Genomic DNA, 14,732 nt, shown 5'->3' with positions numbered 1-14,732 from the left:
GAGACAGGAAGGGCCTTCCCCTGACGGCCCCCTCCCCTAGGCCCAGCAGGACAGCCCCCTCCACTCTTGGCCCACCCAGGCAGTTTCAGGTCCCATTTCTGCAATCTGGAGGGCTTTACTGTAAATGGGGAGGGTGGTTGGCCGGTTTGGTTTCGCCAGCTCAGCAGTTGTTGGGAGAACAGGCTGTGCTGGGAGAGTGGCCACAACCGGTGGCTTGCGTGCCAAGGTCCCCCGGCCTTGCGATCCCCTCCAGCAGACATGGGCGTTCCTCCCTGACATGAGAACATGGCTGGCCTGGGGCCTGAGCACTGGATTTGGAGTCAGAAACCGTGACTCATTTTCTGGCTCTGCCACTCATCAGTGAGCTTGATTCCTGAGGTCTCAAAAGGGGGCCAAAATATTCTCCACCAAGAGGACCCAGGGGAGCCCCAATTTCCTCTGCTAGATGACAGGACTATAAGGACACCTGTGCTGTAGACAGCACAGGGCACGGGGGGCTCATTTGCGATCTTGGAAGAGAAAGCAGAGGATAAACTAGAAAGAACAGGGTACGTGTTAATTGCTAAGATCACGCATGTCTCAGGCTTCCCTTTTCTGGGTGCATCTTCTCTGCCTTCTTCCCGTTCTATACTTCCGCTCTTGCCCTGTTCTCAGAAAATTATCTAATCATGAATTTTGAATGTGGTCATTATTTATTGATAGCCCTTCCTTCTGCTTCCAGCAGGGCTCGAAGCCGGTGACCATGATGGGCATAGGCAGGGGTTTACTGCATGTTGATCCTGGAATCACACCAGGTCCGGGCTGGACACGAGCTTGGAGGTCACCTAGCTCATTCCCCTCACCTTCCATATGGGAAAACTGAGGCTCAGAGGGGAGAAAGTCGTCGCTGAACAAATGTCTATCCCGAGCCTCCCTGTGCTAGGTGCTGGAGATGGTCACAAGCAGATCAGCTGTGTCTCCTGTCCCCAGGGAGAGTTCCTTCTACTGGGGGAGACCGGTTTAAGCATGGAATGATGCCATGGTCTCAGGCCTCTGTGATAAGTGTCAGAGAAAAGAGGGGACAAGGAGCGCCTAGGTGGCTCAGTCCATCGAGCGTCGGACTCGGTTTCGGCTCAGTGTGTGATCTCATGGGTCGTGGGGCCAAGCCTGGTGCCTGGCTCCTGCTCAGCAGGGCCCTGGTTTCTCTCCTTATTTCTCTGCCTCTGCCTCTCTGCACACACTCTCCTCTCTAAAATAAATAAATAAATCTTAAAAAAAAAAAAAAAAGAAGAAAGGAAAAGGAAAAAGAAGGGATTGCTGCAGCCCACACCTCATACAAGTGGCAGCTGCGGGACTCAGAGCCAGCGGTCCCCGATGCCAGGGTCTCAGCCTGTTCGCGGACACTGCATCTGAGGCAACGTGATGCCTCTCGCAGCGGTGGGTGCCCCTTGTGGGGACAGGTACCCCTCTCTGGGACAGGTGCCCCTCTCTGGGACAGGTGCCCCTCTCTGGGAGGGGTGCCCCTCGCAGAGACCGGTGTCCCTCTCTGGGACGGGTCCTCCTCACTGGGATGGGTGCCCCTCGCTGGGATGGGTGCCCCTCGCAGGGATGGGTACCCCTCATGTGGACAGGTGTCCCTCACAAGGATGGGTGCCCCTCCTAGTGATGGGTGCTCAGCTAGATCAAGAGCTGCCACGGGTCAGGAGGGCCCCACTTGACATCCGTGTTTGGAGACAGAACATCTTTGAGCTTGTGGATGCTAACTGATGGAAATTAATGGTTACCTGCAGTGGGTATTAGGGAAAGAAGAAATTAGTTTGGTAAAACCAAAGGGTCTCTGGGCTTGGCCAGCTATAGACTTGAAGGGACTGAGCCTGGATGAGGAGGGAAGGCATTGGCTTCTGAGCTGGGAGAAGGGTAGAGCTCTGTACCAATTAGTCTCTGTTTCTATGAAATTGTAAATTCATAGATTGCAGGTCTAGGGTTCTTCTAGGGCCCCCAACGGCCACCTGCCCTTGGGCTTCTAATTCTTCAGTGGCTGTTGGCAATGAGAAAATGTGAGCTTGAACTTGGAGTTCAAGGAGACAGCTGAAGACTAAGAGCAGGAGGCAGGAGGGAGGGGAGGACAGCCACGGGCTTAGGAGTCATCCTCTCCCAACTTTGAATCCCAGCTTTGCTTTGGTCTAGCCATGTGGCCTCAGGCACATTTACTGGCCTCAGTTTCCCCATATGTGAATGGAAGGCATGGGTTGCGGGGGGCCATTGAGGTAACCTGGCATGTCCAGGGCCCAGCCTTCTATAGGTCCCACATGCGAACCCAGGGGCAGTGTTATATATACGAAGAGAAGAATGAATTCTTGGAGGCTGGGTGCATGGGAGCCATGCCTGGATCAGGGATCAGGAGCAGAGGGGTCTCTGGGCCTCGGCCCCTGAGTAGGAGTCAGCTGGTGTCTGTACCTGTAAAACTCCGCCTCACATCCCTGACACAGAGGGAACGATCCCTACCAAGCGTGGCAGCAGAGACGTACAATCCCTCAAGTTTCCGCGGTCTAAGAGGGATTCCTTGAGGCTTGGGATGCCTTTGTCTTCTTTTTAAAGTTTTTGTTTATTTATTTTGTTCAAGGGGAAAAGCCACGGGAGAGGGAGAGAGAGAGAACCTCAAGCAGACTCAAGCCGTGCCTTGGGGCATCCTCTTCTCGTCTGGTCCCACTCCCCTCCCCCTTGCCTGCCCCCCTTCAAAGCCCTCGCCGGGTTCCGCTCAGCCCAGCAGACAAGCTGGCATTTTCAAAGGCCCTTCTCTCATGACAAAGCGAGAACAACAAGGAAACAATTATGGAAAATAAAAACGGCACAAAAGTTGTCGTTTCCAAAGCACAGGTTTCTGATCTGACACTGTGGCCTACATAAATGGTGTATTGATTTTTTAAACAAAAGAGAAATGAGAAGAAAGTTGTATCACTTGAGGCGTTGCTGGGCGGACTGCTAAGTGGCTGATGGAGGAGAGTCGTGAGGGGAGTGGCCCCGTGACCCGGTCCTGGCCCTGCCAGAAGCACCCGGTGACCCAGCCGGGGTTCCTGGGCTCTTGCCTCTGTTCCCACTCTGTGTGTGTGTGCGTGTGTACATGCATGACTTTCTTGTGCCACCGGATTTGGGAACATAGGCTCTAAAAAGTCACCTAGTTTGTGATCCAAGGCTCTGGAGGGCACTGCGGAGACACAGAAGGGAGAATCAGGGAAGGCTTCGTGGAGGAGGTGATTTTTATGTTGAACCCTGACAGCTGAGTGTGTATCCGCCAGGTGGATGGAGGGCTGGTGTGTGAGCGGGGTGGGGAGCATGGCACCCAACAACATGGCAAAGGCAGGAGGGTGTGGAATGGCTCTTTTCACGAACAAAAGAGCCAAAATTGGTGGTGTTGGTTGTGGGCCGCAGCCATTGTTCTGACACCCCCTGCTGGGTGGGTCAGTGTCCCTTTGAGCCCCGGGGGGCCTTGTGGAAGCAAGCTGAGATCCCAGCCGGGCCGGGCAGGTTCTCCCTGGGACTCGGTGGGCTCTAACGCTGGACGGGCAGTCTGCCCAGGAAAGTTACACTTTTTATCTTTTTTGAACTTGAACTATCAACCCTTCTCATGGTCACCACAGGGAAAGTGCTGTGGCCTCCTGGTCCTCCGGCAAGGATCGTGACATCCGGGTCCAACCATCAGGAGCCTTGTGGGGGCAGCCTGCCGGCCTGGGGACAGCAGTGGTGTTCGCGGAGCTCCTGGGGGCTGCCAGACTTTGTCGGTTACTTGGGGTGAATCAGACGAATGGGGGGACAGAGTCTCTCTTACTGGCTCGTGCTCATCTCACTCACACACTTACTCTGCTTTTAGTCACTCATTTACCCACGATTTAATCATTCGTTCGCCCCAACTAACTCATTAATTCGGCACAAATTCACTGCCCATCTGCTCTTGGTCTACATTGGGCTTACCTGAGCCCAAACCCCTCCTGTGACAGACGCAGCCACAATTCCGCACGGGTCTGGGAATTCGAACACGCCTGTTTACCCGTGAGCATGGACAGCTTTAATGACAGGAGCACCTCTCACCCAAACAAGTGACAGCAGATGGCCCATTGGGGACCTCTGGCGGCCTTCAATCACACTCTCCCAAATGGCCACGGGATGCTGAGTGCCAACCTTTACTGAGCACCAGCTAGATGCTCTGTCTAAATCTAGAGCCCGCAGATGGCGGCGGCAGGTGCAAAGCTGAGGATGAAGAGGCCGCTTCTTGGAGAACTTGGCAGTGAGAAGCCTGAGACTTGCATATTTATCAACTTATTTATTTATTTATATATCTCCTTGCCTTTCCCAAGACTTGGGGGTGGGGGGCAAAAAAACATTGACAGTATTAGAAGGTGTTGGTTAAGTCTCAAAGCAGTGACGCCTGAAGGAGCTCAGAGGAGGGAGAAAACGTGGGGCAGGGGGTCAGGGCGGGCTTCCTGGAAGAGGAGTCCATCAGGTCGGGAGAATGGCCGGAGCACAGTGGGTTTTTTCGGGGAAGCTCAGGGAGGCGGGGCGGCCCTGGGGCTGGAGGCAGCCTGACCTGCCCTAGTCGGGAAAGAGCAGGAAGCCGGAGAAGACGCTGTCGGAGCCTTCGGTGCCCACCATGCCGTTGTAGTCATTGACTGCCAGCCACACCTGCTCTCCTACCTGCAGCCGTAGCAGCACGCTGCCCGAGCTGACCTGCTTGCTGTTGGACATGTGGTCACAGAAGGTGGTCACCTTGGTACCACTGCGGTACAGGTGCACGCACAGGTTGGCCGTCTGCGACGTGTGGTACACAAAGTAGTAAAGCCCCGGGACTTTGCAGGTGAACTTGCCGGTGCTCGTGTCGTAATCCCCCTGTGGATTGGTGATGACTGTGTTGAACTTGACCAGGCTGTTGGGCCTGGGGTACTCGGCTGTCTGCCGTGTGACTGTGAACACGGACTGGTGCTTCTGCTTGTATCTGCCCTCCTCGCCCGGCTCCCCTGGAGGTCCCATGAGGCCGGGAACCCCGGGAATCCCAGAGGTTCCCATGGGGCCGTTTTTCCCAGGAAAGCCAGGTGTGCCGGGTTCTCCCTTCTGACCCTTGGGTCCGCGTGTTCCCGGGATAGCTGGGATTCCTGGGGAGAGAGCGGGTGGGAAGGAAGCAATGGGACTGGGAACAGGGATCCCGAGGAAGGATCAGATCCCAGATTGCCACTGGGAGCTTGGAGCGGGAGCGTGCGAGAGCCGGGCACCGCACAGGAAGTGCTCGGGAAGGTCAGCTCCTGGTGAGGCCTGGAGGCACTGCAGGGCCCCAGTCTTATCCTTCAGGACAGCTTCCAGCAACTGTTTGGGAGGGGGCAGACGTGCTGGGGGAGGGGCCTGACGGGCAGTGGGGGGTGGTGTCCAAAGGCATGGCCTTTGGCATAGGACAGGATTCAGCTGTGTGACTTTGGGTAAGTTGCTCAGTCTCTCTGAACCTCAGCTTTAACATTTATAAAATGGCCGTACGGCACTTTAAAAAAGGATTTTGGCCACAGTTTTCTCACTTGTAAAACGGAGTTAACAATTTTACCTACTCCATAAGGTAGGCATATGCTGAGCATTTGGAACCATGCCTGGCATATTAGTAGGAGCTCAATAATTGGGGACTGTCAGCCACCCAGGCCACAGGATGGCCAGAGATAGCCTTGTAGTATAAGTTCTTGAAAAATGGCAGACCTGGGGGCCTCATTTGGCTCACCCTGAATCGAAGAATTCCTTCTGGATTGTTGGCAAAATTCCATTCTAGTGCCAGGAGGGAAGATGGCAGTGGGGAAAATCCCAAGGACATTCCTTGTCCCTGGCCTGCCCACCCCCGCTTCTGCCGCCCCCCCATCACCTCCATCCAACCTCTCCCCAGTCTCACCCATGCTGGCTTTAGACACACCTGCATCCCAGATATGCACCTGACCCAGAAGGCGGCCCCAGACTCCAGCACCTGCCCAGCACCCACACCCCCTCATGTCCTCAGCCCTCTTTGCTCATGCTAGGACTTGCCCATCATTCTGCAATCCCGACTTCTCACTCCCCATGCCCCCAACTCCTTAGGATCCGGGAAGGAAGTGAGCACAGACCTCCCATAAAAGCAATGATGACAGCTGTAGCGTGCATAGCTTACGCGTCCCCGAGACCTTACCACGTGCGCGGTCCTGTTTTACATTCCAACTTGTTTAATCATCCCAGTGCCCCCGTGCCGCCTGTACTACTGTCTCCCCATTCGACAGATGAGGACACTGAGGCTCTTTGCACAAGGAAGTGGTAGGGCCATCTGTGCATTGTGGACACTCACCATGTCCACTCCACCGGGTCCCTCAAGGAACCCCCCCGCCCTGAGGTCCATGCTGCAGAGCAGGTGGTGGAGGGGTTGTAATCAAAGAGCACAACTCTTTAGAATTTGCCAAAGGTCTCCAGGATCATCTCCTGTGATCCTCCCCCCACTTCCTGGGTCGGGTGCTCTCGTTCTCTCCTTGGTGTCAGATGAGACACTGAGGCACAAAATTGGGGAACAGGGGGACCGAGTCCTGGGGTCTGAGGAGAGATGGGTGACACCTGCCAGGAAAGCTGGCCTCTGCTTGGAGAGCTGGGGCAGCAGGAAGGATTGCACGTCTTGCCAGCAGGTTGCCGTCCTCCTCCCCCCAGCTGTAGCCCCCGATGGACACTTGCCTGCTGCCCCCAGGCCTCCAGTGATGCCTCCCCAGCAGGCCGGCAGACTCACCTGGCTCGCCCTTGGGCCCCGGCAGTCCATCGTACCCGTCCTTCCCGGGGGCCCCTGGTAGACCCGGCATCCCGGGGATCCCGTAGCAGCCTGTGCTGGCCTGACCCCCAAGTGGCAGCACCAGCAGGAGCAGCAACAGGTTTAGTCCGAGGTGGGGCCGGGAACTGGACCCCATGTCCATCCTGGGGAAGGATCTGGGTAGGGAGAGAGCTGAGTTGGCCCCCACCAGACCCTCACCCACCCTCCTCACTCTCTTGTTCCCCAGGCCAGTTCTTCTCAGCCCTCCGGAGCCTACCTCCCTTCCCCAGGCCCCTTCCCTTGCCCCTTGAAGGCTGGGACCACAGGATGGATGGAGAATGGGACCTCATCTCTGCGCTCAGGCCCTCAGCTCAGCAGCGATGGGGACCCTCCTTCCTTTCACCAATCAAGTCGTCCCCACGTTTCAGGGAGGCGGCAGGGGGAACTGCCAATTGCCCTCGTCTGGGCGGGGGTCCTGGCCTCACCTGGGTTGGCAGGATTCTGGTCTGGTCACAGAGATGTCCTCAGATCTGCTTCCGTTCTCCCGGGCGGGAAGATACCGTGTCAGAGTAGTCACATCGAGGAGGGCCCAGAGCAGGCTGGGCGGCCCCCTCCCCTCTGCTCACCCTGCTTCCAATCCCACATCCCCTTTCCCATAATTTTTCCTGACTCAGTACTTTCTTTTGGGTACTCAGTCTGGCTGACCACAGCAATGCCCCTGTGTTCCCCACCCCAGGGTCATGCGTGTCTGAAATGAGGAAATGTCTATCCCCCTGGGTCTGCTGGAGGGAGTGTGTGTGTGTGTGTGTGTGTTAGAGAGAGAGAGAGAGAGAGAGAGAGAAAGTCCTTGCCAAAAATCACGTGTAACTGATTTCTTGGGGTCCAAAGCCTTGCTCTGACCCCTCTGCTTCGCTGCCCACGAAACAAACCTTGCATGCACTTGTGAAGTGGCAGGCCTTATTCTAGAATCTTCCATTTGGCCCTCTCATTTGTTGCACTTGGGGGTGGACACCAGGATGGGCAAGCCTCGATGGTAGGCAGCCTGCTGTGGTGGACAGAGTCAGTGGCCCCGGATGTCCTCCAGCCCTGCCACTGCCTTGCTCTGAGGCCCTCCGCAAAACACTCTAGGCTTCAGTCTTCTGGTCTGTATACTGGGGGCGGGGGGGCAGGAGGGCAGGTCTAGGTTTTGCACGTGCGCACGTCTTCCTTTGCTGGGGCCCTTGATGACCCCTGCCTCCCTCTCCTCCATCTCTGGCACCCCTGCATCTGGTCTTGGAGCCTGTGGTGGCTGCTACAGGGCTGCTGGTTGGGGCCAGGCTCGCAGAGCTGGGAGAGGGCCCTCTCCTCTCTTTCTGTTCTCCTCCTATGACATTCTGAGGAGGAGGGGCTGCTGAGCAGTTGAGGGGTCCCACCCTGACACTCCACCTGTCCCCGGTGTCACTCGGGGTGAGGCCTTTGACCTCCCTGAGCACCCATTCCTCCTGCGAAAATGGGGGGTTCCAATAGCTCCCATGCAGGGCAGTGGTGAGGACCCAGCAGGACCCAGTGAGGCAAGCGCAATGCTTAGGAGTGAGCGGGAGTTCACAGCTCTGCCCCTGCCCCACCAAGTGACCTTAAGGGCCCCGGTCTCCTTTTCTGTCCCTACAGCCTTTCGCCCAGGGCTGCAGAATGTGAGCTGAGGGCAAGGATGTGAATGAACTTGGCCCCGAAAGTCCCAGCAGGTAGAGGGCTGGGATGAGCAGAAAGGGTAGACATGACTGCCGGGGAGACCCCATCTTCCATTTTCATCTTGTTTGCGCAGGTCCATGCTGTCCAGCAGGTGGCAGCCTTGGCCCATGCTCAGCCTGCCCGGCCCCAGCGTCCCGGGCCTGCCGGGCTCTGCCTGAGCCTGTTCCCCTCCTCCGGGTGATCTGCCTCAGGCAGGGTGGGTGCGGGGGTGCGTCTAGGTGGGATTTAGGATAAGGGGCCCCCTGACCCTCCCTGCACTAGCCTGGTCTCTCCCACCACTGGCAGGGGCTGCACTCCGGACATCTTCGAGTCCCATTGCAATGGAAGGAGCGCTCTACTCTGGGGTCAGCAGAGCCGGTTCACATCTCGGTCCTGCCACTCTCTGGCAGTGTGACGGCGGGTAGGCATCTCCTGTCCCTGAGGCTCCGTGAGGAGGGATTGCTGGCATCCGGTGTGTCCGTGGCTAGGAAATACCCAGCCCATCGTAGGGGCTCGAAGATCTGCTTCATTTCCTGGAAGCGTATGTTCTGGGCCAGGAGGCAGGGAGCTGGGGCAGAGCAGAGGCCCGAAGCAGACAGAGGGGCCAGAGGAGACCAGCACAGCCCTGGGGCTACAGCGGGGTCACCCTCTCCTTCCTGACCCCCAGAAGCTGCAGGTGGGGCAGCCCCGGCCCAGGAGAGGGTCTCGGGAGTCTGTCCGAGGCCTGGGGGGAGGCATGGGTTTGTGGGGACTCCAGCTGCTCCTTGTGTCCGACAGTAGGTGGGAGACACCGATCCTGGGCCTCGGGGGCCGGCCGGTGGGAGTGTGAGTGTGTGTGAGGGTCAGCGAGTGAGAGAATTGGGGCGGTGCTAAGGCACATGCGTGTTGGAGGATGAGGAGGGCGTGGCAGGGGTGTGCCTGGGACACGTGTGTCGAGGTTGTGTGTGTGCCTGTGTGTGTGTGAGAGAAAGAAAGTGTGTGTGTGTGTGTGTGTGTGTGCATAAGAGTGTACTTCTGACAGTTTAGGAGGGGTACTTGGGTGTCTGAGGCACAGAGTGCCTGGGTAGGACAGCACGGATACCCCAAGTATGTCTGCAGGTGTGAAGGTTTCAACGAGTGTGCATGTGTGGTGTGCAGATGTATGGTGTGTGTGCAGCGCGGGGCACAAATGGCTTTCTCTGGGGAAACACCCAGGGCATTAGACATCCTCAGAACCAAACTTCCGGCTACTTATTGTCTTCGCATTCAGAGGACGAGGTGGGGCTTCTTGCCTCCAAGCAGCTCTGCACAGGCTAAGTGGGACCCCGGGAATATGCACCGTGGGCACCCCAGACCTTCTCAGTCCCAGTCAGCAGGGATGCCCAGCCCGGGAGGGAGGAAGCCCCAGCCTCCATGCTTCTCCGGGGCGGGGGGAAGCCCAGGGCAGGACTCAGGAACCTAGCTTCGGGGAAGACTGCTGGTTGCCCTTGGGCTAGTCCCTCCCCTTCTCTGAGTCTTGCCCATGTTTTGCTGGTTTGGCGTTGGAAATCAAGTGTCACCTGTCAGGCATGTGGCTGTGGAGGCTGGCAAGGGTCACCGTCACACACACGCAGGCTTGGATACCGTTAAGTTCTGGGTTCAAATCCCAGGTCCTCCTCTTCAACACTGACCGTGGGCTTTATGTCCACCTCATGCCCCCAGCCTGCCTCACTATCTGGAAAGTAGGGTCGTGATACCCGCCTCACTCCCCAGCCCTACAGATGAAACAAAATACAATAATGGCTCAAACTTCCGAAGCCCTGACTATGAAGCAGTCCCTGTTCTGCAATTTCCGTGTCTTAAGTCATTCAGTCCTCCCAACAAGCCTCTGAAGTAAGTGCCCTTGTTATTCCCATTTTACAGATAAAGAAACTGAGGTCACTCAAGTTATATCATATACATACGGTTGGCCAACTGGTAAGTGGTGGCCTAGGATTTGAACCCAGGCTGATGAGGCTCCCAGGACCTCCTAAATACAGGTTGTAAAATATGAAATACAGGCTTGCCTTGTAAGCATTCAGCGATTGTCATTCCTGTGCTCCCTCCCAGTGCCCAGAACAGCATCAGAACCTCAGGCTCAGCACACAGGAACTCAGGTGTTTATTCTAGGAAGAATTCTAGGAAATCCATCTTACAGTGGGCAGTGGGCAGTGAGTTCTCGGGGGCTCCGGGAGCCAGCCCTCACCCTTCAGGCAGCTAAAGCAACAGCACCCCGATAGAGAGCAGACCATAGAAACCAGAGAGGTAGAAGGCGTGGGCTGGAGTCACACAGCAGGAAGCATGTGCAGCCAGGGGCGGGAGGGTCCTTCCGGGGCTCAGATGGACGGGAAGATGAGGAAGCCGCTGAAGACACTATCCACCTCCGGGCCCTGGTAAATGCGGCCCTTGACGGGGTCTTTCTCAATCCAGACCTGGTCCCCTTGCTGCAGCTGGATAACCATGCCCCCGGACACCACCTGGAAGATCCCCTTGCTGTTGGTGTCACAGAAGCCCAAGGAGCGCCGGAACTGGTTCCTCCCGGACGACACGATGGACAGGCAGATGTCCCACTTGGACACCACCTGGAAAGTGAAATAGTAGTAGCCCGGCACAGCACAGAGGAACCGGCCCGTGTGGTTCTGGTACGGGCCTTCCTGGTTGGTGATGACCGTGTCAAAGATGACCACGTTGCCACCCATGGGGGGGTTCCGCCTTATGGCTGAGAAGGCCGGCCGTGGCTGGTCCTTGATGTTTCCTGGGTTGCCCTTGATGCCTTTCGGTCCTGGGAAGCCAAGGAGCCCCAGGGGGCCACTGGGTCCAGGAAAGCCCATGTTGCCAGGCTTTCCAGGGGGCCCAGGGTCCCCCGGGTCTCCTTTAAGGCCTTGGATGCCTGTCCGCATGCCGGGAGCCCCTGTGGGGAGAAAGGCCAGATCTGGAGGGGGAATCCAGGGTCCACCAGTCCTCAGGGAGATGGCTGGGACCCTCGGCTGCGGTGGGATGGAGGATGCGGGAGTGCCTGGGCCTTCAAGACCTTGATTCTGGCTGGTTGGGTGACCTTGGGCAAGTGTTTCAACCACTGACCCTCAGCTTCCCTATCTCTAAAGTGGAGAAAAGTGAGAACAGGTACTTGGAAGCTGTCAGATTCTTGCAAAAGCGGGACAGGCTCCTCCACACCCTGCCGGGGGGCCACTGCCCCTGACTCCTTTGGGTTCGGGACTACATTTAGGAGGCCTGGATGCCAAGTATCGCAAATGTTTATGCAGATCCTTCTGGTCTGCTCTGGACTGGGAGGCTCAAGGGGACTGAGATTATCTTTTTCTACTCTGAGCATGTCCTCCTCCTTTTTCCTTCACAGCGACACCCCTCCCCCACCCTTTTTTTTTTTTTTAAGAATGTGAGTTTCTGAAACTGGAAGGGGCTGGGAATGGGGAAGCGGGGGCTGAGTTGGGTGTGGGGGCTTGGAGGATGCAGAAAGGATAGTTGCCGTGAACTGATCATCTCTACGTGCCAGGTAGGGTTATTTTTTCCATTTTACAGATGAGGAAACCGAGGTTCAGAGAGAGTCAGTAACTTGCTCGAGGTCACACAGCAAGATGAGTCTCCTGAGTCCAAAGATGAGTGCCTTACTCGTTTTGGTAACTGAATGACAACCCAGGACTGGACGCTACTCCAAGACCTTTCACGTTTGTTGTTTGTGGTGGTCCGTGAGAGAGAGGACTCAGGCAGGAAGGGGATTCAGAGAGAAGCCTGGCAGCCTGGGGACATGTCCAGGGAGGAGGATAGGTTCCCCTCAGCCCCGGGGACCAAGTGCAGATTGCAGGGGCTTCATGTGGGGGCCCAGGTGGATTCCTGCTTCTTGGGGCCGCCCCCAAGCATCCACCCTGGAGGCCCAGCCAAAGGATGAAGAACTGGGGTCTAGAGGGAAGGGCTTACCTGGCTCCCCTCGCTCCCCCTTGAGGCCTGGCCGTCCGTCTCGGCCCGGTGGTCCTGCAGCTCCCGCCCTCCCGTCCGGTGCTCGGCACACATCCTCGGTTACTGTAGAGGCCAAGGATATGGCCAGCACACAGCCCACCAGCCAGCCCCGCGGGGCCTCCATGATGCCACTGTGAAGACATAGGGGCGGGGCTAGACCCCACACACTCACACACACCCAACTCGTACTCACCCTCGAATCCCACACCTACAATGATATCTACACATACCCCCGCCACCTCCAGGGCCTTCGATGTCCACCTTGCACCCAGCCCCAGTGAACCCGTATGTACATGAAGCACCAGAAATTCACCCAGATGCCACACACAACTGAAGTTACACACTCAGACACACAAATTGGCCTCCAATCCCACACGGACAAACACAGGGAGCAGACTCACACGCCACTCCACACTCCCGGATGCACGAATGACGCCCAAATGGACTCCATCTCACACTCAGCCGCACACTCATATAGTCCTACAGATGATCAAGTCCATTGAACAAATATTTATCGAGCGCCTACTTCTTATTTAATTAACACTGTCTCACCCAGATGGCAGAGCTGTGCGTACACATAGGAATTCACAGCCCCCTGACACAACGCGTGTGCTCACCCCTCCCCCCCCACATACTCGACCCCTTTCAGCACCTACTGGAGTGTCTACGGGACCCCTGCGCTGGCTCTGACACTCCCAGGCTTTCCCCAGCTTCTTGTGTCTTGGGGAGGCCAAAACCCAGAAACTCTGGTTAGAGGGATGGGTTTATATCACCACTTCCTACTAACTCCCAAACCCGAGGAATGAAGATGGTCCCCCCACTCACTTATTCTGGGTCCTGGATCCGGAACCCCCACCACCACCACTGGCCAACTCTGTCCTGACACAGAACCAAGGACAGTGTTCCCCCTCCCCTGCCTTTGTGGTCCACCCCCCTAGGCCAGCTCCCCTGGCTCCCTGAATTTCACAGCCCCCTCCCCCTCGGACACTGGCCTCACCTGCCTCAGCTGGCCGTCAGTTCAACTGGATGTTCCTGTCCTCCACCCAGGGACCGCTGTGGGACACCCAGCAGGGGTGCTGCCTGCCTGGCTGTGGCCAAGTTTCACATCCCTTCCTACTTCCCCTTCTCCTTCCCTGGGCCTGCCCCCAGCTTTGCCCCAGGGGCCAGAGGCCTCCCGGAGACAGTTTGAGCAGACCTCAGCAAGACTGGGACACTGGACATTCCCCCCCACCCCCCACCCACGCACGCAAGCTGGTGTGGGGGCAGGGACGGCAAGGCAGGAGTCTGCAAAGACAGAGGCCGTGGAGGGGGTCCTGGGTTGGGTGTGAGAACCAGGGAAGCACAGAACATCAGGGCAGACGGAGTTTTTCTAAAAGTCAGTAACCTGAAAGACTTTTTCGAGTTTATGAAAGCAACATGTATTAATTGTCAAAAAGCTTGGGAAATACAGAAAAACACAAAGGACAGTGCAGTAGTGATGAGAAGCTTAGTAATCAGCTTTCTAGACCTGCCACTTCCTAGTGCCCTTGGGAAGTTACTTAATGTCCCCGAGCCTCGGTTTTCTTATTCATAAATTGGGAACAACAGATTTGACCTCATCGGAGTATTATAAAGTTTCAATGACATAATATATATACAAAACACTTGGCATGGGATGAACACTTAATAAGTTGCTTTTATTGGATTTAAAAAACAGCAACAAAAGCCCATGAATGCTATCATCTAGAGAGTTACCCTTTGGCAGGATCATCTAGTCTTGCTTACTCTTGCTGACAGGATGGCCACTACCTGTCGGCCCACATCACTTCACCAGCTTGGACCCCAAGCATCCTTTAGATAGAGCTACCCTTTCTCTCCAGTCTGGAGAGCAATGTGTTCAGGCCCAAGACGACCAGGACTTTCTGCTTCTTCCGATGACCATGTTCACCACCCCCTACCCTGACTATTTCACCAAAAGGAAGAGGAGGGGAAAACAAGTCTATTGACCTGGGCAGATGAAGATCATCCAGGGCCAAGGTTTTCAAGCTTCTGGGACCCCTTTTCATTTGCAATCTTGTGTGGTACCCAATATGTATCTGATAGATATAAGTGGGGGTTCTCAGGATAAGAGTGGGGTCCAGAGTAACTCTCACCAGCCCCTCTCTTGCTCCTGGGGATTCAGGAGGTTAGGAGAGCTGGAATCTCACGGGCTGTGCCCACTTGTTACTCACTGTGTAACCTGAGGCAAGCTATATCATTTCTCTGGACCTCAGTTTCTTTATCTGTGAAATGGGGATGATGTAGACTTCTCACTGGG

The 14,732-nt window shown here is 56.2% G+C and overlaps 2 protein-coding genes across 2 annotated transcripts; both read right to left on the bottom strand.

Moving 5' to 3' along the window:
- Nucleotides 1–4,282: 4,282 nt before the first annotated feature.
- C1QC (complement C1q C chain) lies at nucleotides 4,283–7,356 on the bottom strand. The gene is made up of 3 exons (XM_044236316.1): nucleotides 7,246–7,356; nucleotides 6,743–6,936; nucleotides 4,283–5,123 (listed from the first exon to the last, which is right to left on the bottom strand). Exons 2-3 carry the CDS (start codon nucleotides 6,921–6,923, stop codon nucleotides 4,567–4,569), a joined length of 738 nt encoding a protein of 245 aa, XP_044092251.1. The 5' UTR covers nucleotides 6,924–6,936; nucleotides 7,246–7,356; the 3' UTR covers nucleotides 4,283–4,566.
- A 3,361-nt stretch (nucleotides 7,357–10,717) lies between these two features.
- On the bottom strand, nucleotides 10,718–13,557 carry C1QA (complement C1q A chain). The gene is made up of 3 exons (XM_044236315.1): nucleotides 13,434–13,557; nucleotides 12,398–12,567; nucleotides 10,718–11,375 (listed from the first exon to the last, which is right to left on the bottom strand). Exons 2-3 carry the CDS (start codon nucleotides 12,558–12,560, stop codon nucleotides 10,801–10,803), a joined length of 738 nt encoding a protein of 245 aa, XP_044092250.1. The 5' UTR covers nucleotides 12,561–12,567; nucleotides 13,434–13,557; the 3' UTR covers nucleotides 10,718–10,800.
- Between the last annotated feature and the right edge of the window lie 1,175 nt (nucleotides 13,558–14,732).

The sequence above is a fragment of the Neovison vison genome, chromosome 2 (assembly GCF_020171115.1).
Source record: "Neovison vison isolate M4711 chromosome 2, ASM_NN_V1, whole genome shotgun sequence".
Classification (NCBI taxonomy): Eukaryota; Metazoa; Chordata; class Mammalia; order Carnivora; family Mustelidae; genus Neogale; species Neogale vison.
Note: the sequence above shows the minus strand (reverse complement) of the source record. Positions and strands in the feature narration are given on the sequence as shown.

Coding starts and splice junctions, on each gene's coding strand:
- C1QC (XM_044236316.1), bottom strand. CDS start 6,923: ATGGACATGGGGTCCAGTTCCCGGCCCCACCTCGGACTAAACCTGTTG. Junction 5,124..6,742: donor GGGGCCCAAGGGCGAGCCAG/GTGAGTCTGCCG, acceptor CTCTCTCCCCAG/GAATCCCAGCTATCCCGGGA.
- C1QA (XM_044236315.1), bottom strand. CDS start 12,560: ATGGAGGCCCCGCGGGGCTGGCTGGTGGGCTGTGTGCTGGCCATATCC. Junction 11,376..12,397: donor GGGGGAGCGAGGGGAGCCAG/GTAAGCCCTTCC, acceptor TTCTCCCCACAG/GGGCTCCCGGCATGCGGACA.